At 30.4% G+C, this 23,695-nt stretch overlaps 2 protein-coding genes across 7 annotated transcripts; both read left to right on the forward strand.

Moving 5' to 3' along the window:
* The first annotated feature begins 1,667 nt into the window (after nucleotides 1-1,667).
* LOC114421174 (leucine-rich repeat extensin-like protein 4) lies at nucleotides 1,668-4,494 on the forward strand. Its single transcript, XM_028386998.1, has one exon. It carries the CDS (start codon nucleotides 1,934-1,936, stop codon nucleotides 4,004-4,006), a length of 2,073 nt encoding a protein of 690 aa, XP_028242799.1. The 5' UTR covers nucleotides 1,668-1,933; the 3' UTR covers nucleotides 4,007-4,494.
* Nucleotides 4,495-17,499: 13,005 nt separating this feature from the next.
* Nucleotides 17,500-23,630, forward strand: LOC114423183 (probable serine incorporator). Of its 6 annotated transcripts, none has more exons than XM_028389829.1 (14): nucleotides 17,506-17,833; nucleotides 18,096-18,262; nucleotides 19,090-19,357; nucleotides 19,923-19,996; nucleotides 20,217-20,376; nucleotides 20,486-20,510; nucleotides 20,602-20,691; nucleotides 21,179-21,350; nucleotides 21,429-21,502; nucleotides 21,736-21,805; nucleotides 22,181-22,252; nucleotides 22,327-22,463; nucleotides 22,983-23,056; nucleotides 23,208-23,630. In XM_028389829.1, the coding sequence occupies exons 3-14, from the start codon at nucleotides 19,165-19,167 to the stop codon at nucleotides 23,261-23,263; spliced, it is 1,197 nt and encodes a 398-aa protein (XP_028245630.1). In that variant the 5' UTR covers nucleotides 17,506-17,833; nucleotides 18,096-18,262; nucleotides 19,090-19,164; the 3' UTR covers nucleotides 23,264-23,630. The 6 variants fall into 6 exon arrangements, with proteins under 6 accessions (XP_028245634.1, XP_028245635.1, XP_028245630.1 ...); XM_028389830.1 differs by having other exon boundaries at nucleotides 18,096-18,253; XM_028389831.1 differs by having other exon boundaries at nucleotides 18,143-18,262.
* Nucleotides 23,631-23,695: the final 65 nt, after the last annotated feature.

The raw sequence follows: 23,695 nt of genomic DNA on the forward strand, positions 1-23,695 counted from the left end.
AAATCCTTTCTAACTTACTCCCTCCATTCTATAATAAGTTTTGTCCTAGTCTTTTTTTTTTAACACAAATAAAACAAGGCAATAAATATATGAAATAAAATAATTATTTTATAAAATTAATCTTATTATTAATATTAATTGAAAAGGTAAGATAACATTTATTAGGAATATTAATAAAAAAAAGTAATCAATGTTACATTGAAAACTAATGTGACATTTATATTGAAATTTATTTTTTTTCTTTCACCACACTTATTTTGAGATGGAAGAAATATTTTTTATTAATTAAAATTTATTAAAAAAAGAAAAATCACAGTAAAATTCATTAATTAAAAACTGAGACTCACCAAATTTTATAATTTTTAATTAATTTCTTCTAATAATAAAGAGGGTAATAATGAGAATGTATTATGCTTTCTCATACTAAATAGATACAAATTAAAATATAATGGTAAACAAATTCATTAACATATTGTAAACAGAGACGGATGTAGAGGGGATGGGGTAGGGCCCAATTCCTTCCTTTGAACTTGTATATATATATATATATATATATATATATATATATATATATATATATATATATATATATATATATTCGTATACGTTTATATTATAATAATTATTAAGATTAATTAGTATAAAGTTTTTTAAAGTAGTCAAGATTACCTACGATTTGAAAGTGCTTTTAATGCTCCTTCCGAAACTCAACAAACCCAATAAAAATACAGAGATATTAAATGTCCCAAGTTACAAATATCATATCGCAAATTATTACGAAATGATCATCTTAAAAAAAAGTGAGCAACTAATAAAACGTATTTTCTCATTAATTGAAAAATATGAATACCTTATTAAAGTTTAAATATCATAATTAAAGGGTGCAGATAAAGATTAAAAGAAAAGGTGCAGATAAAACAATCTAATGAGTTAAATCTGTGCAGATAAAAAGAAACGTATTTTTCTCATTATATATATATTTTTTACATCAAATAGCGACAGATTAAAATACTACTACCGTACCATGAATGAAAATTTTCAATGTAATCTTACAAAACCTAATGAGAACAAAAGTAAATAATGGAAATGGGTTTCAAGTTTTTGACGGGAACGTAGGCATCGCCAATGAAAAAGTCCATCCAAGGGTAATCAAGTTTTTGACGGGAACGTAGGCATTGCCAATGAAAAAGTCCATCCAAGGGTAATGACGTGGGACTCGATAGAGCGTCGATTGCTCTCTTCCTTCTTCAGTTCAGAGCGTGTGATACCAACCAACACATCCAAACAAAAATTACTGCACCTTCCACAGGCCAATTAAATCCACTCTAATGTCTGCCAATATCAACCACCAAACTTCAATTTTAAATAAATTGGATTGCTCGCCTAAATTTGCCACCACCGACTCCTTCCTTATTTGTAAGTTAATTATTACGTTTAAAGAATTACAGTTTCTGTCAAACAAGTGAGGCATTGCACCTTGTAAGTTATAACCAAACACCCCCAAATCCTTGTTAATACTTAAAATAGTCATGAATAAAGCAACAGACTGAGTGAACAGAACAGAGAGAAACAAAGCATTACTTATTAAAATATTTGTTAGTAGCAATTGAATATCGCTGGCTGGCAGAGTACGTGTCTACGAATTTAAAGGCAACCCAGCAGAGTACGAATCAACTCTACTCCTCTCATTTGGGTCCGTTTTGAGATACTACACTACACATGCACAAAACAGAAGGAGAAAAGAAAAGAAATGTATTTTCATGTTTAAAAAATAAAAATGGGAGAGAGAGAGAATCTGGTGGGCTTTGAGCTGTGGTATAGCTGTCCCTTTGATGAATTATTTCTGTCTTGCATCATACTCTCATAAAGAGTGGCCTCTCAGGCTCTAAAACTAGAACAACAAACCCTTCTCCTTCTTTCTCATTAGTGTGAGATGATGATGATGATGAAGAAGAAGGACGCAGCATACTCCTCCATTCTCACACTACTCCTCATTGCCACACTACTCTCCCTAACCGTGTCTGCCTCTTCACTCTCCGACGCCGAAGCAATGTACGTCAAACAACGCCAGCTTCTCTACTACCGAGACGAGTTCGGCGACCGAGGTGAGAATGTCATCGTTGACCCTTCTCTTGCTTTCGAAAATGACCGTCTCAGAAACGCTTATATAGCCTTGCAAGCTTGGAAGCAAGCCATTTTGTCTGATCCCCGTAACCAGACAGCCGATTGGGTTGGATCCGACGTGTGCAGTTACACCGGAGTTTACTGTGCTCCCGCTCTGGACATCCCCAAGATCCGTACCGTTGCCGGCATTGATCTCAACCATTGCGACATTGCCGGCTATTTACCCGAAGAGCTTGGCTTGCTTCTGGATCTTGCACTCTTCCACGTCAACTCCAATAGATTCTGCGGCACCGTGCCGCACAAGTTCGAGAGGTTGAAACTGCTCTACGAACTGGATCTCAGTAACAACAGGTTCGCAGGGAACTTCCCTGAGGTCGTTCTGCGTCTTCCATCACTCAAGTTCTTGGATCTCAGGTTCAACGAATTCGAAGGAACGGTGCCGAGAGAGTTGTTCGATAAGGATCTGGACGCCATTTTCATCAACGACAACCGTTTCGTATTTGATCTTCCGGACAACTTCGGCAACTCGCCGGTCTCCGTCATCGTCCTCGCCAACAACAGGTTCCACGGCTGCATTCCGGCGAGCTTGGGGAACATGTCCAACTTGAACGAGATCATTTTGATGAACAACGCATTCCGATCGTGCTTGCCTTCGGAGATTGGGCTTTTGAAGAACCTGACGGTGTTCGACGTCAGCTTTAATCAGCTTCTTGGTCCCATACCGAACGCCGTTGGAAACGCCGTTAGCTTGGAGCAGCTCAATGTGGCGCATAACTTGCTCTCTGGTCAAATTCCAGCTAGCATTTGTATGTTGCCTCACCTTCAGAACTTCACTTATTCCTTTAACTTCTTCACCGGTGAGCCTCCCGCATGTCTCGCATTGCCGGCGTTTGATGACAGGGTAAACTGCTTACCGGCGAGGCCTCTGCAGAGGCCTCCGGCGCAATGTAAGTCGTTCTTGTCTAAACCTGTGGACTGTAACTCCTTTAAGTGTAAACATTTTGTTCCTTCACCTCCATCACCTTCACCATTTCCTTCACCTACAGCACCGGTAACACCTTCTCCATCACCTTCTACGCCTTCACCATTTCCTTCACCTACAACACCGGTAACACCTTCACCCTCACATTCCCCTCCATCACCTGCTACACCTTCACCATTTCCTTCACCTACAACACCGGTAACACCTTCACCCTCACATTCCCCTCCGTCACCTGCTACACCTACAACACCGGTAACACCTTCACCTTCACATTCCCCTCCGTCACCTGCTACACCTTCACCATTTCCTTCACCTACAACACCGGTAACACCTTCACCTTCACATTCCCCTCCGTCACCTGCTACACCTTCACCATTTCCTTCACCTACAACTCCTGTAACACCTTCACCTCCATCGCCTTCTACTCCTTCACCCTTTCCTTCACCTACGACACCTGTGACACCTTCACCTGTTCATAGTCCTCCTTCTCCAGTGTATTTGCCACCGCCACATTCTTCCCCTACACCACCTGCTCATAATTACGGCTCTCCGCCACCCCATCACTCACCCGCTCAACCTGTTTATCCTTATTTATCACCGCCACCTCCTCCCTCTGTCCATTCTTCACCTCCACCACCACCACCACCACCTTGTATAGAACTTCCTCCACCCCCTCCCCAATCTACACCTTCTCCCACACCTTACCTGCCACCACCATCCCCATCTCCTCCCCCGCCACCGCCACCGGTATACCATTCTCCACCGCCGGCATCACCGCCTCCGTGCGAAACTCCACCTTCAGTTTCTCCGCCTCCACCACCTGCCCCAGTATACGAAGGGCCATTACCACCTATCGTTGGACTCCCATACGCGTCGCCTCCACCACCACCCTTTTATTGATTCTTTTGACCGACACGCTTTTATTATTAATTGCGTCCCTTTCTTCTCTAATACCCTCCTCCGATGGAAGGAATGTTACGCGACTCTCTCTTGCCGCTTATTATGAATTACTACAAGTACTCACAAGAGAACGTACGACAAGGTTTTGTTCTTTATTTTATCGTCAAGAGAAACAGAGGAGGTTGAAGCAAAGCCAGGGTAAGAGGAGAAAGATAGTCTCCCTCCATATTGATTTCAATTGTTATGAATAAATAAAAAGGGAGGGCAGAGAAATTAAGAGTAGGTTGAAGAGAAAATTTTATGTATAGGGATGAATCCGAGACCTTAAGTTATGGCTATGGCTGCAAAGGCAGTAGCAGTTCCACTTTCTGCTGCTGCTTATTTTTATTGTTATTGTCTCTCTTATATCATACTATTTTTTTATATAAATTTTATTTCTTTTTCCTTTAAATTTACTTATTAGTCTAAATATGAGCGTTTCACTTGAATTGATTATGCTAATTAAATTCGCTTTCTCTTATCACTGTCTCAAGTCTGTTGCGGTCATGACATTATTGATTTGAATGTTTTTCTTTAGTTAGGCTATCAATATCAATCTGCATAAATGATCCTATATGCTGCTGCTTATAAGCAAGCATCTTAATGATAGGTTGAATGATAGAAAACTTTCTTTCTCCGCATGATTATGATTATTTTCGCTTCTTTCTTTCCATCAAAGGGAGGAGGGATAATCAATTTAATCTAGGACATGCCACCATTGTTTAAGAGCTCTCACTTTCAACTTCATTAATGTTAAAATGTTGTTTTACTATAATCTTCCTATCCGTTGTCTTTGAAAGGATCTACCGTACTTCAAGTTTTTTGCATGCAAAATTGAATGGAACTTACTACGTTGAGAATATAAAGAAGGGAAAGATATTGTTCTTAGCTAGGGAGCGTTAGGCATACAAGTAGAGATTCTTGTTCCTTTACGTGCAAAATTTAATACTCCATGGAGACCATATTGTTCTTACGGACGGAATGGTCCCCAATGGGCAATAGCCCATGGAGACCATCAGAGTCTGCAGGTCCCGGTTCAGATTATGGTGGTTGGGCGTGAATAGATACTATCCCAAGAACCATTAAAAAGCACCGACTAGGGTCAATGTATTTAATGAAGTCCTTTCTTATCTTTGATTTTAAAATGTTTCTCAAGGAACACCCTCCATGTGCAAACTGGCTTGGTTTTGAGATTTGAATTCAAATTTGCACACCGTCTTCTGCATTGGATCGTGAACAAATTAAACTGCAAGCTAAGCTTTACTACTGCCACGAAAACTCTTCTTTTTCTAATCCAAGGTAATTAAGCCTTGTCGGTCATCAATCATCATTTTGTGTCTATTTCGCGCAGCTGTTGCTTTTCCTTTTAAAATTTTGTCCGTGCACCTTACAAATTAAAATATTAAGTTACAGAAAAATAAACGCAAATACATAAGCATTATGAAATTAAAATTATGAATCAGTAGTTACACTTGTCACTCTAAGAACAAAATATTGCATTAAAGGTTTGGTCTTCTACCTTGTTACTCATTTTAGCACCCTGTTTTTCCCAAACTAGCCAGACATACATCTGGCTACGTATAATGCTCGGGATGCGTATGGAATCGGCAACGGCAACCCAAACTGGGATCAATGCTTGCTTCTTACCAAGTCCCTTCAGGGAATATAATTAACACAAAGTCTCCCAGTTTTTATGGGAACCTCTTTCCACAAAAAAAAGAAAATAATAATAAATTTTTTCTACTTTCCATGGTACACTGTGGCTTATCTTTGTTCCTTTGTTTTTTACCTGGAGGAGATTAGAGGAAATGAAAAGGGGAATCTGATAACTTTGTTTGCACACAAGAGAAGAACATGCTTTGTTACTATTTGTGCTTTAACATATATATTTGGGATAATTTGTTTTGAGACTATAAATTAAATTAGAACAAAATTGTATCAGTTTTTCCTTGTTTGGAAACGTCGTCTTCAAACCACGTTCAACGGATAAATTTGGCTTTTAAAGGTAAAAGGCCAAAGCAAGCGTAGGAGTTGCATGCTTTAAAACGCTTTCACAAACAGACTCTAAGTGGTTAAGGAAATATTGATTTAGAATCACTACGATACTGCTAAATACTTTTTTATTCAATAAATTTATCATAAATGTTACGTTACGGTTGGATCAGATGCTGATGTCATGTAAATCATTGGCATTGGATTCACTGGAACCTTTTTGGACACTGCATTATTTTTACCACTACTTAATGCACGTACCAAATAATAGGTGAACCCGTGAAAAGCATTTAATCATTTCGAAATGGTCTACATACAGAAGTCAGTAGTGTAGTTCATTTCCTCAAATCAGATACCATAGCATGTAATATGAAAGTTCTGTATACCTTTCTAGCTTAAGCCTTTTGATTATTAAATGGTGTTAGAATGAAAGAAAAAAGAAATTGAAAGCAGAGACCGTCCTCTTATCTTTGCTACCATTGGATTGAAGGAAGTCTAAGGAAAGATACAAAGCAAGCAGGGCATATCCCACCATCAAAGGGACAATGACCTTTATGTCTATAACTATAAGAGGGGCCCTTTCACATGGCCTGTGATGTAAGGGCATTTGACATCTAACATGCAAACGCAATGAAGATAATCAAAATACTACTAATGTTTGAAGTTGGCTTACTTGTCCTATTAATCAATTACCTCTACTTGGACGAACATAACTACCATTCAATTAGGGCTCTTGGGATAGCCTGTGATTGTCAACCATATTTAATGACGTTTCATAAAGTGAGCTCATCATATTGATCCCCGTCCTCACATTAAAAGGAAAGAGACAACTCTCTGTTTCAAGAAAATTCTAATATCAAATTATCAATAGAACTAGGAGGGAAAATTTCTCAAATTAACTGAGATTCGCCAACGATTTCAAATCTTAATTCCCAAACCATACATTCTAAAGCTTTCTTCAGTTTCTTATTAATAATTACCGATGATTCTGCATGTGTCATCTTAATTATTTTTGCGTAGATTAGTATAACAGATTTTTTTCTCCATGCTGAAAAGTTAGAGAAATACAGTAGCTCTTTTCATTTTTAAGGACATCAAATTTATAACGTGGCTACATATTGTGCTGCTGAGATTCAAACCTTAATTTAGTTTCTAAGCCAAACTATCTTGCTTGCGGATAAGGGAAATTAAAGACGGATTAGGAATAGTACTTTTTTAGTATTTCCTACAGATAAAAGCAAACTTCGGGTTTAACTAGAGATGGAGTTTCATACCTAAGTTACAGCTAGTTCAATAATGGGAGAGGGGGGGGAAAGTGGACAATGCCAATGCCAACTAATTCATGTACTTAAACCAGGTTACAGAATGGAATGGCATTTTAGATTCTTCTATAGTTCGGATTGTTTACATATAAATGGGGATGGGGAATGTTTTTAAAACCAGATTGGAGTTTTGAATATAAGTAAAAACTTGCATGTGAGTGTTAGTTTTAAAGATATGCATATCTCATTCATCTAAAGATATTATTTCTAAAATATTTTTTATTTTTTAATTTCAAATACTTCTTATTTCTTATATTAACTTTCAATTAAAGATAATTTAGAAAAAAATATTTTTAATTAATATTGATAGAGTTCAATGTTATTAACCAACTTTCTTAATTAACATGAATGAGTTTTTTATACATATTTAAAATAAGAAAAAGTACTGGTATAAGGTTCAGCAATTTTATAGTCGTTAAATTTTGGTAAAAGAAATATTATTATTATTAGAAGAAGAATAAAAAATAAAAATCAATTTATAGATTATTAATATTTAAAATATATGCAAATTTTCAAATAAAAATATATGTTAAGACAGAAGTCTAAGTTACAATAATATATGATAACATTAACAGTTAACATTAACCGGTTGATTTCTAGAATAAAAAAGATAATCACAAAAATCTTAAGTTGATTTATTTTAAGAAAGTATAAAAGTAGAGTTTTGTTATTTTTTGGCTGGATCTAACTAAATTTTTATTGGTTTTTCAATTTTTTAAGGTCACTTTTGTGATTTATTTAGTTGTTATGCACACAGTTGGATACCTATTTGGTATTTCAAACATATTTTTGCCTCAATAATTTTGATTGTCTCTAAAACTAATTTTCCTACTTATCTTTGACTCAAAATTGAGTTTCAATAATTGGAAGCAACAAATAGATTGTTTTTCAAGAGAAACATAAAGTAAAATTAATTTTGATTAGTATTTTTCAAACAAATTTCATTTTATCAACATATTTTTAAACAAAATCATTTGAACATAAATCGCATTATAATAAATCCTTTTTTTTTTATCAAACTTGAGTTTTTAATTTACTTTTGTTTCAAAATTATATTTAGAAACTTTAATGCGAACATATATATTTTTCATGGGTTTGTCTAATTTATCCCAAGTAAAAATAGAGTTAAATAATCCATCTTGAATAACTAATCGAATTTAGACAATTATCTTATTTTAAAATTTTATAATTAATATTATGATTATCACATTTAATGCATCATTTTAATTTCTCTTTCATATGTGTAAAATTAAAATTTTATATTTGTTAATTAAAAGTTACTTCCTTTTTTCTTTTTAACTGTCGGATTTTTAAAATATTTTTGTTTTCATTTATCTGTCATTTTCATAGTTGAAGGTGATATAAACTTTTTTTCTCTCAACTATACCCTTCTCTCCATAAATTACTTTTATGTACTCCCAAAACAGCTCATTGAGATTTAGTGTACTTCTTTTTAAATAACACTTTACATCTACTTCCAATACAAAAAACTTAATTCCCAATAATAGAAAATTCAATAGTACTTTTTTTATGAATCTAAATGTTTATTTAAAAGGAAAAGCTTCACGTGAAATTATTTAAAAATTTTAAGATTAAAAATTAAAGAGGGAAAATTATTTTTGCTGAATGTGTTCAAGAATCAAATTATGAAGAATACGAGCTTAAGAAGTAAACCAAAGAGATACTTGAAATTTGAGATAATGGAGTATTAAACCAAAGGAGTAGTACGATGCAATGAAAATTCAATAAAAAGGAGTATTCGAGAGGTTGTATGGAAGTCCGAAATTTTAGTTTCGAGAGAGAGAATTTGGAAACGTTAAATGCGGAAATAGATAATTGATAACAGATACTCCTTGAATTTAGTAGAAAATAAAGAATTAAAAAGTATAAAATAGGAAATATATTTACAAATTTCCTTCAAATAAAAAATATTTATGACTTTCCTGGTTATCTAATTTTAACTTCAAACGACTCTTATTTAAAAACAGAGGGAGTAATAATTAAAATGATTCTAAAATTATAAAATATATATTAAAATCTTAATCATTATTTTTTTTAATCCACTTTAGGTGAATATTTATTATAAAAAAACAAACTTTAGGTAAATAGTTTTCATTTATTTTAAAATTTCTAAGTATAATAATTTAAATATTTTTCCAATAATTTTATTATAATTTTTAATTAAAAATTACAGATAAAGAGTATTATAGATAAAAAATTAAAATTACAGCCACATATATTTTTTCTAAGATTAATAAATAATATAATAATTAAAATATAATTATTCGTATTTTAATATTTTATAATTTTATCTACCTATCTTTCCTAATAAAACAATGTACTAGTGTCACAGTTTTAACAAATTTTTTCCCTCCAAAAACTCTATCTTCCTTTTTCTCTTTTTATTCAGCTTTTTCTTTATTTATTATTCTGATACCACTATCTATTTTATATAGGATAAAAAAATCTATTTTATTATCTATTATACTATTTAATTTCTTTATTTCTTCTTTTTTAGAACTTTTCTTTTAACATTTATTTTTTCTTATATTTTTTTACGTTATTTCATGAGTTTAATATTAGTTTTGTTTATTCATTTTATTCGACACATAGATATTATTATTATACAAACAATGGAACTTGATCTTTTATACAACACACGTCACAATTTTGAAAGAAAAAAAAAATTACTACTCAATTTTTTCTTATTCCTCTCAAACTTTTTTTCATTTACTTTTCTTTTATTTTTTAGATTTTATCTCTCTTCTATTTTCTAATAAAAACACGTCTCTTGCCCAACTCCTTTCCACTTCTTCCCTCTCTATCATTTTATTTTATACTCTCAGTTTTTTATTATTTTATTATTTTACCTCTTTATCATTTACTTTTCTTTTGTTTTTATAAGATTTTTTTTCTCTTCTATTTTCTAAAAAAACACATCTCCTATCCAACTCCTTTTCACTTTTTCTCTCTCTATCATTTTTTAAGTTATTTTATTTTATTATTTTATACTTACACATTTTTTATAATAACTATTCATTTATTTACAATATATTACTACTCTATGTCCTTTATTCATAAAAATATATATTCAATAGTACGTTTATATTAACATATATAATTATAAAAATAAAATAAAAAATAATTATGCAACAATAATTAAATATATTTTTTCTATTTGAGTACTCCTACTTTTTATGCATTTTTTATAACTTTAATATATCCACATATCTCCTAATACTTTTTAAATTATATACTTTATTCTACTTTTATGAGAATATATTTTATCAATATTAGCACTCGTCTTTTTTCGTATTCTTGTAAAAAAGAGAGAAAAAAAAGTTATACATTAACAGTATAAAATTAAAATTATTTTACACAAGGAATAGATATTAAATTCTAAAAAAAAAACGAGTTCTAATTCTCATAATGATAAAAAAAAAAAGAGTCATCTATTATTTTGTTCCACAATTTTAAAAAAATAAAATAAAAAGGAGTCATTCTAAAGCACGTCAGGTACCGTAGTGGATCTTTATTTGGAATGATATGAAGCCCATTAGTTTTAACCCGAAAAGGAATAAATCCCTGCTGGGTCTGAATCAAGATGAGCGTAGAGTGTTAGTTCCGATTCCTATTTGGGTTATTGTATCATGCACCCTTACTATTACATCTTACACCTTTTATTCATTTCGAAATGGATTTTCTAGAATTTAATGAGAGTACAAGAAATAAATGTCTCCAATCTGAATGCACTGCTGCCTAAATAAGTTAGGTTCAGGAATAATTTTGGGGTGTCTGTTGCTCTGGTTGCATCAATTTAGGGTTCATGATTCGATGGACTGTTTGTTGTTTTGGGTCAATATTTATTTTCAACCCTCAAACACGTTCGACTTAAGGTTCCTATATTTTGGGATAATGTGGGATGTATTCAGTGAGAAGTATTTTTCACGTGAGAATGAAAAGAGTATATTACCTATTAGATCTTGTTATGAACGATAAATGATTAAAAAATATAAAATTGTGAGTTTTATGAACAGTTACATTATTTTTTAAATAAACATATAACATTAAATCTTTAAATATGATGATATGTAGATTTACTAATTTACGCAACAACATATTATGTTCGTATGACTCTTTTTTTAACTGAATAAAGATGTATGACTTCTCCATTGACTACATTGCGCATACCGTAAAGGTATACTTATAAGTTATAACTACATTATGTTATATCATGTACAATGCAGATTTCATTAAAACAAAATTCCTTTCTCTCAATTTTTTTTTATCAATTTTTATATAAAAAAACATTTTATTAAGGTAGTAACTTTTTTTCTCTAAAGATTGACATAAATTTATTTATTTTTTTCATTACTCGTGGAGATGTATAAGAGCAAAGGATAATTTTGGTAGAGTTTAAAAAATATGTTTTTTTATAATTTTCTGTTATTACCTATTTCAAAAGTAATAAATTATTGTTTTAAATAATAAAAAAATTATATAGAAAATAATAAATAAAACATATTCAAAATCTATTTTCTTTCATTTATAAAAAAGAGTAAAATAAATATTTTCAAATTATCTTAAATTTTTATATTTAAGTAAAGGTAATCATTTTATAACATATAATAAGATGTTAATATCTTTCTGTGTAATTAACTCTCAAATCCAAAGTAGATTTCAAAAAAAGAAATTAAAGATTTTTTTTCTAATATTTTTCTAAATAGAGAAATTTTGATGGCGTCTCCCTAATTCTTCTAAAATCTTGTTTACGTTTTAGCTTTTACTTACAACCAATTTATTTTTATATAGAAAGCTAATTTATTGAATGATAACTACTCGATAAAATTAACTATTAAAATAACTGAAAAATATAAATGATAAAAAAAATAATAAAATCATGATTTATTTTAAAAAGATAATAAGAAAAATAAATAAATATATTAAAGATAAAAACAAAATAAAATATAAAAGTTAAAATTAACATTTTTAAAAAAGACTACTTCAATTAATATTTTTATAAAAATACTAAAAATTATTTAAAAAACTTATTTACCAGATAATTAAATAAATTTTTCAACTAATAAAAAAAATTAAAATCTAATAAAGTATCGTGCACAACACTACATGCCCATAGATTCCACCCACATATCCTCCCAAAGTTTAATTGTTTTTCTCAGATCCAACCCAAAACCGACCACTTGCTCCACCAATTATGCTTGAATATAATATACTCTTCAATTAAATGAAACTTTTTATGTTTATTCCCTTAATTTATTAGAATGGACAAACTTTAAAATCACTGTCTAAATTTTGGAATTTTACCTACACCTATGCATATTATTTCTTCCGCGACTTCTATTGATTATGCCATTTTACTATCCTCTCTTTTTTTTTTTTTTTTTGCTTTGGATGCAGACAACTGCCTACTACGGCGACAAAAATAAAATATAAATAGTAATAAATTAATTGAGACTTAGAGAAGTAAAAGTCTTAACTTTTAAGTTTTGCTAATATGCATAGAATATATTTATTTGTTTGTTTATTTCTAACTTCATAATCGATATACTTTTAAAATTTCCGCACCAAAAAAAAAATCTACATTTTTTTAAGATGTTTTTTTTTTCGAAAATACTCGGTGCATATTCATTATAAATTTTATCCTAATCCAAATCAAACGTCTTTGTCGAAAATTTGACCTTTTGACGACAGTCACCGTCATAGTTACAAAACAAATTTTCTTATGAAAGTGACAGTGTGTAGATAATTTCATTAAATCTCGCGGAAAAAAATCTATTAATTAAAAGCAATATTTATTTTAGTGAGAAAAATCACTTTTATTATTATATTTAATTATTTAAAAAGTAAGTTTTATATTTTAGATACAATATTTTTAATAGTATTTAATGACATTTATTAATATTTTTTTTCTTCTTATTTATTGAAATAAATAGAAAAATATAATTGAATTACCTATTCTCAACTTTAAAATATTATAATCGATATATTCAAAAAGATATTCTTTGGTTAAGTAGTTTTTGTTTGTAGTTGGTCCAAGTGAAATTAAGATTCACTCCTTAAAGTAAAGTTTAGAGTTTGAATTTTATATATAAATTTTTATTAATAATAATTATTCATATTTTTCACTAAAAATTAGTTATCAACTTTCCTGCGATGTCCCTGTGAAAAAAAGGTGTATTAAAGTTTTTAAAAACTTATCACGATGGAAAATTTTCGTTTGCATATGATTAGGTTTTTCGTAAAAAATTACTTTTATGTTTTAAATTTTGACCTTTCAACTTTTTAATACGTTTGTTTATTTTTTTCTCTTTAAAAAAAATATAAAAAAATCTAATTACTTTAAGGGACATATACAAAATTGAAAATTGTTTTTACACCATTATAAAATGACCTTTTTCTTTCAAAAGTCTAAACAGATAGGCCCTAATCATTTCCTCAACATGTGCTAATTATTAGTTTGCTGATTTTAAAGTCAAATGTATTTGATGCATTCATTTTTCATTATTTTATTTTTTAATCGTGAAATTGAGCTAGTTAAATAATTAAATATTTTTATCCCATTTTTGTTTTTCACTTTTATATTTTTTATTAACCAAATATAGTCATTAGGCAAGAAGCATATTTTTTTATCTGTTATTTTTGCTTAATCGCGGTGAAGTTGATGATAAAATTTTGTTGGAAAACAAATCTCATGTCCATCGTTTGTAAATAGATAAAATTAATATTAACCTTCTTGTCGTCATTGTAAAAAAATGTTTATGTCAAAAAACATACAAAATTTATTTTCTTTTTTATGCATAATCCCATTCCCAGCACAGATATTTCATCAAGCTGCATGTGTGTGTGAGAGAGCCTGAATTATGATCCTCAAATCACCAACAAGATTTCACCCGTATATGTTTGCTCCGTGGTCCGTGCTTTATAATAATAACACAGGCATAACAATGATTATATTTGAATACATAATCTAATGCTTGTTTAATTTATTAAGTTTATTGTTGTAAAGAAATTAATATTTATGTGATAGGGTATATTGTTTATAAAATATAAATTATATATCTTTTTACTACTAAATACATAATAATAAGATTACATTTTTTGGGTAGGAACAAATGTAATGTAAAATTATATTTTAAAAAATATGATATAATATAATATAAAAATATTCATAGATTAAATTTAAATTTAATATATTACTCGTCATAACAAATGACACACATGATAAACTATTTTAATATAATAATAATATAATATTATATGATAAATTAAACTAATAAAGACATGCAAATGAATTAAAGTATTTTTTAATTTAGAAAATAAAATTTAAACCAAAAAAAATATATTTAAATACTAAAAGATAATTAAATCTTATTTAATTCTATAATTATTTAAAATAAGAAAAATGGACAAGTACTTATCACAAATAGACATGACAACACTACAATGCATGGATAGGTATATGGTTCCTCGACTTAATCCCCATCTCAACTTAATAAAATTAAAAATCAAAAAATAAAATGATTCAAATATTAAATGGAATTTTAGTCTTATATGAATTTATAATTATTTAACAACAAAAAATATAAGATAAATAATTATCTTTATCCATGAAAGTGTATATGTTTACAAATTTGTTCCTAAAAAATAATATTTAATCTTTGAAAGTGTAAAAAGTGAGACAAATCTATCTCACTATTAATTTTCGTCCATTACACTAGGAAATTCACTTATGTGACAAATAGGGACAATAATTTCATGGAATTGATGTTTATGTGGACATATGAGTTAAAATTAGTGATAAATAATTCCCTAAATTTAACAACTTATTAAACATTTTTGTCTTTTAATTATATAATTTATTGATAAATATGTTCACGAAATATATAAATGTAATGTGGCATGCAAAGAAAAAAATGTCACCAAATTAATGCTCACGGGGAAATGTCAATAAGTTGTTAAATAAGAATGTATTTGTCAATAATTTTAGTTTATATGTCCATGCGAACATCAATTTTGTGACATTTACATCCTCGCATGTCATGCATACGAGTTTCCTAACATCAATACGGAAAAGTTAATGATAAACTTGTTCACTTTTTATATTTTTGAGAATTAGATTTTGATTTTTCATATTTTAAGGATATATTTATTAACATCACAAATCTTCATGAACAAAAAATGACTATTTATCTCAAAATATATAAGTGATGCTTAAGAATAAATAAGACAACATGACAAAATAAATATGAATGTCATTTCCCGTCTCCATTTCCACTCTTGTTCTTGTCCTTAATCTTTGTCATGGATAAAAATTTATATTTATTCTCATTCTGGCTCAGGTCAAATATATTTGCTTTGTTCTCATCCTTGTCCACTAAAAATAATCACTACTTCAAAACAATATATTTTTATATATTTATTATCTATTTTTAAAATTAAAATTAATTATAGATGTCGTTAAATTGAATAAGTCATAAAAATAGAATGATTTATAACACAAACTCAACCCATTACAATAAAAAAAATACTAAGTTCCATTCAAAGATTAAAAATATTTTGAAAAAACATAATAATAATTTAAAGTTTTTGAAAATACAGAAAGAGTAGGATTATTCAAATAGAGAAAATATAATTTATTATAGTCACACAATTATTTAAAATATTTTATAAAATAATATGAGAAATTGATGTTTTTTTACTGTATGAGAAATTATTTTTTATTTTTTAAAATATTTAACTTCGTTAAATTTAAATATTTTTTGTAAATTTTAAATGTGAAAAAAATAAGAGCATTCAATTATTTTATGATTATACTCTAAAAAAATGTTCACATGTGTCAAAGAAGGACATTGCTTTATTATAGTATATAAATATAGATGGATAATATATAGATATTAATTTCAGAAATATAATATTTTTATTATATATAAATAAAAAAGGAAAAATGAAAGATAAAACATTAAAATAAAAAATAATACAAAAAATAAATAAAAAAGGAAAGAATACACGTTAAAAGAAAAAAGAAATAAAGAAAATTTGAGTTTAGCTGAATTAGCTTAAATAGTGGTTCCCATATTAGGATCTATAATTCCTTTTCAATTTTTGTTGTAAGGTAAAGACCAAACACCTTAAATAAAAGAAAACAATATGTAAAAGCTAGGGAGTCTTTAGTTTTATACATTTAATTAAAAGTAATAGCTTTAGGATAACATTATAGAGTTAACGCCTTGCTCATACATAGTTCACTCTCAAACTGTATAAAATAATATATTTTTTCTTCTCAAAATCAATTTGAATAACAATTTTATACTTGTCTTCAACAAATTTGATTCTTCTATTGTCATCCCATCATGAATTCACGATCTCGGGAGGCTTGAGGGACGAGACTGGTTCGTAGCTAGTTAGTCGTATCAATAAGTATGCCAATTTTGTCAACTATCTCTTATTTGCAAAGTGATACAATGCAAATACCACAATGGTCAATCGTTTAGGAAATACTGCATAAAGATCAACCTTCTCGTGACACTAAAATGTGACTACAAGATCTATATATGTTAAATCACATATTCACTATTTTTTTTAATTTTATATTTTAATATGTGCATTAAATAGAATGAAAAATTTTAATAAAAGAAAATACAGTATAATATAATCAATGAAATTGATTTACTTTTAATTAAATGTTTTACAACTTTATTATTTTTAGACAAAAATAGTAAATGATAATTTTTTTAAAATTAGAAATGTGTTAAATATTTAATGAAAAAATATTTATTATTTATATTTATTCATTTCAATTGTTTTAAAATATTAAGTACTTTTATATTCATTAAATTTTATATATCTATACAGTTCGTCTTTTAAAATCATTAATCCATCCATTAGTCAAAAGTCACAACCCATAAAATAATAAAATATTATTGAATATATTTTTTGTTCATATGAAATATTATTATATTTAGATTTGATCCACCCTATTCAAGGAGACGAAATTTCTCCAACTAAAATTTAATGGTACCTACGTTCTGAAGATTGGGTTTCGAGATACGTGTTTGGTGATATATTATTATTCAAGTATAATCTATAGAGGAGTTCTGAAGGGTGAATTGAAAGAAAAAAAAAAAGATGAATACCTTGAAAGGAAGACAAAACTGTTGGGGAAGGAAAGAGAAGCTTAACGGCGGGAAATAGAAAAGAAGGAAAAGCAAAGAAAAACCACCAAACCAAAAGCAAACTCTCTCATCATCTTTTAATTTCTATTAAGACCCTAAAGCACGCACTAGAACAAAAAAAGCAAAGCAAGCGCGCATCATTAATCCCTCTCCCTCTCTGTTTTTCTTTTTAAAAGGAGAATGAAACGGAATCTCTACAAGAAACAGTGTTGTGTTGGTTGGTAACTAGATCTTCCTGTCTTATCCATCATTGCTCTGATCTTCATATTCTCCTCTCTCGGGTACTTGCATTTCTCCATTCATTTCTTATATTCCTCGCTTTTGCGTCTAGCGATTCTCATTTTTCAGCTCCATTTGCTACTTGCTAGCCTTCCATTACTTTTTCCAGCTTTTAATGTATTATATTATATGCATTCTGTCAATGTTCTCTTTCAAGGATAGAAAACTCTGTTTCTACGTCTTTTTTTTTCCTCACATTTTTGACTGGATCAAGTTTCATGTTCATTTTCTGTGATCTTCTATGTTTACTTAATCTCCGCGCAGAATCTGCTTAATGCATATGCGTGATTGGCGGTTTTGATGTTTGTTAGCCGAGAAAATTAGGCAAAGCTTAGACGCTTACTTCGAGGTAAAGGAAAACGAATCACTCCAGTGCACTCAACTGCTTCAAATAATTTAGCAAAAAGAAAACTCTACCACTGGTAATTGAGGTTCGCTTTTATTTATTTATTTTCCCCATCCTGACTTTTTTTTAATACTCATTGGCTATTAAAGTTATATATATATATACATATGAAAATTTGGTGAATGTTCAAGTGATAAATGATATGAAAATTGTTGATAAGTTATAATATTAATTAACTACCAAAATATTGATTGATGATGTTTCCGAAATTAAAGTGTTATCTCCTTTTTTTTGCGTTTTTTTTTGTATATGTTTCATTTTTTTAGAGGGCATTGTCATAATTAATGTATTTTTGTTGAGATAATGAAGCCGGCTATGAGTTCTAACTTCACACGGTTGACGCGTTTTTACGTAAACGCATTCCCATCACAGTTATGATATATGCAAGTGCTTGTAAGTGTTTATGGGACAATGAGTACTGTTTGTGTTAGTATTACTTTCAGGGGGGAGGGAGAGAGAGTTATCTGTACGGTGTCCAATATATTATTGAGAGCTAAAGAGATGAGGAATTGTGGTAAGACATTTAACGTACGATTTAAACTGTCGGAATTAGAATTTATTCTACTATGATTGATAGGGAATGGTTGGTCGAAAAAAGGAATGACAGGCAAGACATGTGAGAAATGAAATGACTATCACTATTCACTAATCAACACCAAATGAAACAACTATTATTCTCCAGTTACGTCAAGACAAAACCATAAGTTAAATTTGACCAAGAAAGCTAGCTGCTCTAATCAAACCTCCCCAAGATTTAAGTTGTTGTTCTCTTATTTCATTTTTTTAAGGATTAGTTATTAAATAGTAATGGAGCTATAATGACATGGATGAGTCTTTTTCTGAGTAACACAGTACAGGGAATGGAATAGAAGATCTTAAGGAAAAGACGCCCATTCATGCTCTGCGTAGCACTGTTGTGTGGAAGAGATGGAAGCAGGGGAAAGCAACAGTGGTAACGAGAGGCGTATTATATCTAAGGATTCTTCATGGTGCAGCCAATTCCGAAATGCATCTAATCCTTGGATGGCAAGATATGCCTATGCCTTGATTTTTCTTGTGGCAAATCTTTTAGCATGGGCTGCACGGGATTATGGTCGTGGTGCTTTAACAGAAATGAAGAGTAAGATTTCTTTAATCCTTAAAGTGATGATTTTTTATTTTTATTTTTTCACATCTCACCGCCATAACATTTAGTTTTCTAATGCTTCTTTCAGATCCAGTTCTTCTGCTTAAATATTCCGTTTGTATTTTATATACATTGTTTTTTTTTCAATACTGCCTATTGGTTCCGTGAAGATTCACCATCTTAGCCTGCAAACCTGACGTCTCATCTGAATGCATGCATTATTTTATAAACATGAATTAGATATAGTGAAAAATATTCAGAAATTCACAATGTACTTCTTGGTAGTTTTCAATATGAAACTGTTTGTTGACTAAAGTGGAATAAGCAAGCATTTAATTTACAAATTCTGAAGCGTAAAAAGACCTGTCTATCCCTCTATTTTAGTAAGTCGGACTTGTTAAATGTCAGCAAATCATTCAAGAGAAATTATTGGGTACATCTCATGCACACTCATGGGATGACTGAGATCATGTTCCCTTTCATCTAAAGCTGTTTTCATTTGAGCATAATATTTTCATATGATGCCATTAGCTTAAAATCTAATATATTTAGCCTACAGGATTTAAAGGATGCAATGGTGGAAAAGATTGTTTGGATGCTGAAGGTGTTTTGCGTGTGAGCTTGGGTTGCTTTGTATCCTTTTCATTTATATACATGAAAATAGTTGGTAAACACTATGTATAAGGTTTGTAGAAAAGAAACAATTAGTAATTTGATTAATCAGTAGTTTATGTTTGTTTATGATGGGTGGAAAAAATAAATTAAAAATAAATTTTATATCATAACTATGCCACTTAATCCTAGGTTTGGCTTAGTCCTATAATATTTAAAGTGAACCTTAATCTGAGTTCAGATATTTTATATCATAATGTTTTTGTCAACTGCTCGCACTTCTAAACTGAACAATTTGAGAGATACATGGCACTCTGGATGGTGGTCAGTCAAGATTGCTCTCTGGGTGGTCACGACTGCCATTCCATTTCTACTCCCTACTGAATTTATTCAGATTTACGGTCGGTAGATTGTATTTTCAACAAGCCTCCTAGAATTAATGCATCCTCTGAAATATCAAAACGTCGTTATTATAAGCTTGTCATTCCTCTGATTTAATTCTTTTGGCAGGGGAGGTGGCTCATTTTGGCGCAGGGTACAGTTTTAACCCATTAAAATAATTTAGTCATGCCATTCTTTCTAAACTGACCAGTGAATATTTAAAATGTCGATATATTTCTTTTCAGGGTTTTCCTCCTTATTCAATTGATAAGCATAATCAGCTTCATTACATGGCTAAATGAATGTAGTGAGTCAGAAAAATTTGCATCAAGATGGTAAGATTTCATCAGTTAAAGAACTAACAGAAACACATGCTTCCTGAGCACGAAAATATGCTTGAGAAAATGGTAGCTGTATAAATTTTGAAGGTTTTTTTTTATTTAATGTTTTAGCAAAGCGTGTTCACTGATTTTTGGATAGTGAATAATTGATAAAGACAAAAGGAGAAACAAAATATTGATTTTATAAATCCTTATTAGCTCTCTATTAGCATTAAAAGTACTCAAGTCTAGAGTGGGATAACCAGATATTGTTAGATCGATTGTATTCTAGCACATCTTAGCAATTTAGCATCAAGCTCCCTTATGTAGCTAGAAGTCGGGCAACAAACCTTAAGTTATGCTAGTGCATTTTATCCCTATTCCACTTGTAAAACTCTGATGGGCCGACAAACAAGTTGATCAATTTATTTAGGATGACATCAGAGATAAGATTCCATATTTTGTAAATGTTTGTGTGCATTAATCACTAATTCTCATGCAGCCGAATTCATGTGATGTTTTTCGCAACGACTGCATATGTTGTCTGTCTGATGGGGATCATTTTGATGTACATTTGGTATTCACCAAAGCCATCTTGCCTCCTCAACATTTTCTTCATTACTTGGACGCTAGTACTTCTTCAACTTATGACAAGTGTGTCTCTGCACCCAAAAGTAAGTTCTATTTGTATTGCTCAATTCACTTCATTGTACAAGACCGAGATGTAGAATTTCTAACTTTATCTGCAATAGGTTGATGCTGGCATTCTAACTCCAGGGCTGATGGGGCTTTATGTTGTCTTCCTTTGTTGGTGCGCTATTAGAAGGCAGGGCTACCAATCTTTGCTTGATAGTTTTGGATTAGTATCGATGTTGCTGTCCAATGCATTTAGTTTCTAATGTTTATAGTAATATTGTCACCCAAAGAAGGCATGGAAGTAAAACGATCAAACAAGAAAGGAATCTGTATCTATTATTTCTATTCATTTATTTCTTATGCTACCTCTCTTCCCGTTTTCATTTCTATTGAATTTGAACTTAAGAATATTTTTGCATGCAGTGAACCTGCTGGAGGAAACTGCATCAGGAAGTCAGACTCTGCAACCAAAACAGACTGGCTAAGCATCATTGTAATATATTTCTATTTCTATTCTTCTTTTTCAAGAGTAATATATAGCTATTATTGCTACGCTGAAAATTGAAATCTGCTGTATATTTGACCTTGAGTCTCTAGCTCAGTTATATGCGCATTTCATGTACATATATTCATTTAAAAAGAGCCAGGAAAAACTGATACTCTTCTCAGAAAATATAATTCAATGTCTCTTGTTTATTATGAAAATATTTAAATTCGTTTTAAGAAAAAATATCTTCGCCTTTTGATTGTAAATATCATTATATCTTCTTTATGATGGCTTGGTAATTAATTTTTAAATCTTTGAAATCTATAAACCCAATTACTTTTTCATGTTCGGTTGACCTGTGTCAATGGCTTTCGTTGGCAGAGCTTTGTTGTTGCAATACTAGCAATTGTTATTGCGACATTTTCAACAGGCATAGACTCCAAATGCTTTCAGGTTGGTTACAAACTATGAATTTACCTTCAATTACAACATTATGTTCTCAATACATATCTGACAGATCCCTGCAGTTCAGGAAGGATGATACAGCACCAGCAGAGGATGATGTACCTTATGGTTATGGCTTCTTCCATTTTGTTTTTGCCACAGGAGCAATGTACTTTGCTATGCTATTGATTGGATGGAATAGTCATCATTCTATGAGAAAGTATGGTCTCCTCCCCTCCTGTATTTGGCCCATATCATGTTATCTGCTTCTTACCGAGTTTTCTTGTTTTTCTTCGTCCCAAGAGAGAAAAAAAAAGAGTGGCAAACAAAAGAAATGCATTTCCAATTGGTAATAGGCAAATAATCAATTAATCATATACAAATCAAGATGCCATAGAACCCAATAAATGTGATTCCCATTAAGTTTTAGAGGTGTTTTATTTGCACGGCACTATCTTTCTTTTTAATCAATAATTGTAACTGTATTTTATTCTCAAAATCTTCTAAAGTAAATCTCCTTCACTTAAGAGGAATTAACAAGGTGGTACAATCGTCAGTCAGCACTCAGCAGTGTCACCTCGAATATGTTGTTTTGTTACTGAAATGATATTCTTTTTTCAGAATCTCACTTATAGTGCCAGTAGCAAGTTCATCTGAAGTTGATTCTGTCTTTCTTTCAGTGCCCTCATACATGTAATAGCAAGTTCACAAGATGTAATTACCTTTATTCTTTCTGCAGATGGACAATTGATGTGGGCTGGACCAGCACCTGGGTCAAAATAGTAAATGAATGGTTGGCAGTTTGTGTATATTGTAAGTATTTTTAGTAAAACCAAGTCTGGCATAAAGATCTGAATTTAATCTAAGCATAATTTAAACTCAAACATTGTTTTATTAGTAACTCTTTCCATATAATTCTTGAACAATTGAGGCTCAACGAAACAATACTTGTGTTTTTTGACAGTGTGGATGCTGATAGCCCCAATCATATGGAAAAACAGACAAACTGGTTCTACTTAAGAACGCGTCGAAACACAAACCATTCTAGTTTTGATATTTTTTTCAAGGAAAGATCTTCAGATAGTTCCATATCTCAGATGCAGTTAGGAAAAAGAATAGCAATTGAAAAATCAAGGGAATTCTCTGGAAGAAACGGTTCTTCTTCAGTGGACACTAGACAGAAGCAATGGGTCTGCCACAAATGCATATATACTTGTTGGATTTCTATCACCCCCGTAGATATCCGATCCTTTCCCTCCAACCAACCGATCATTTTAAAGAAAAATACACTTTTTACCTGTACATGTGTCAATCAGGGAGCATAATGTATCTAGAATAATTTAATAGATGCTAATTAGATTTTTCATTCATTAATTTTTTAAGTCTCGATGATTGTTTTTTGGTGCTGACACTAATACATACAAGTGGACATGCATTTTTTTTTTTGGGGGG

This window comes from Glycine soja, chromosome 8, assembly GCF_004193775.1.
Source record: "Glycine soja cultivar W05 chromosome 8, ASM419377v2, whole genome shotgun sequence".
Taxonomy (NCBI): Eukaryota; Viridiplantae; Streptophyta; class Magnoliopsida; order Fabales; family Fabaceae; genus Glycine; species Glycine soja.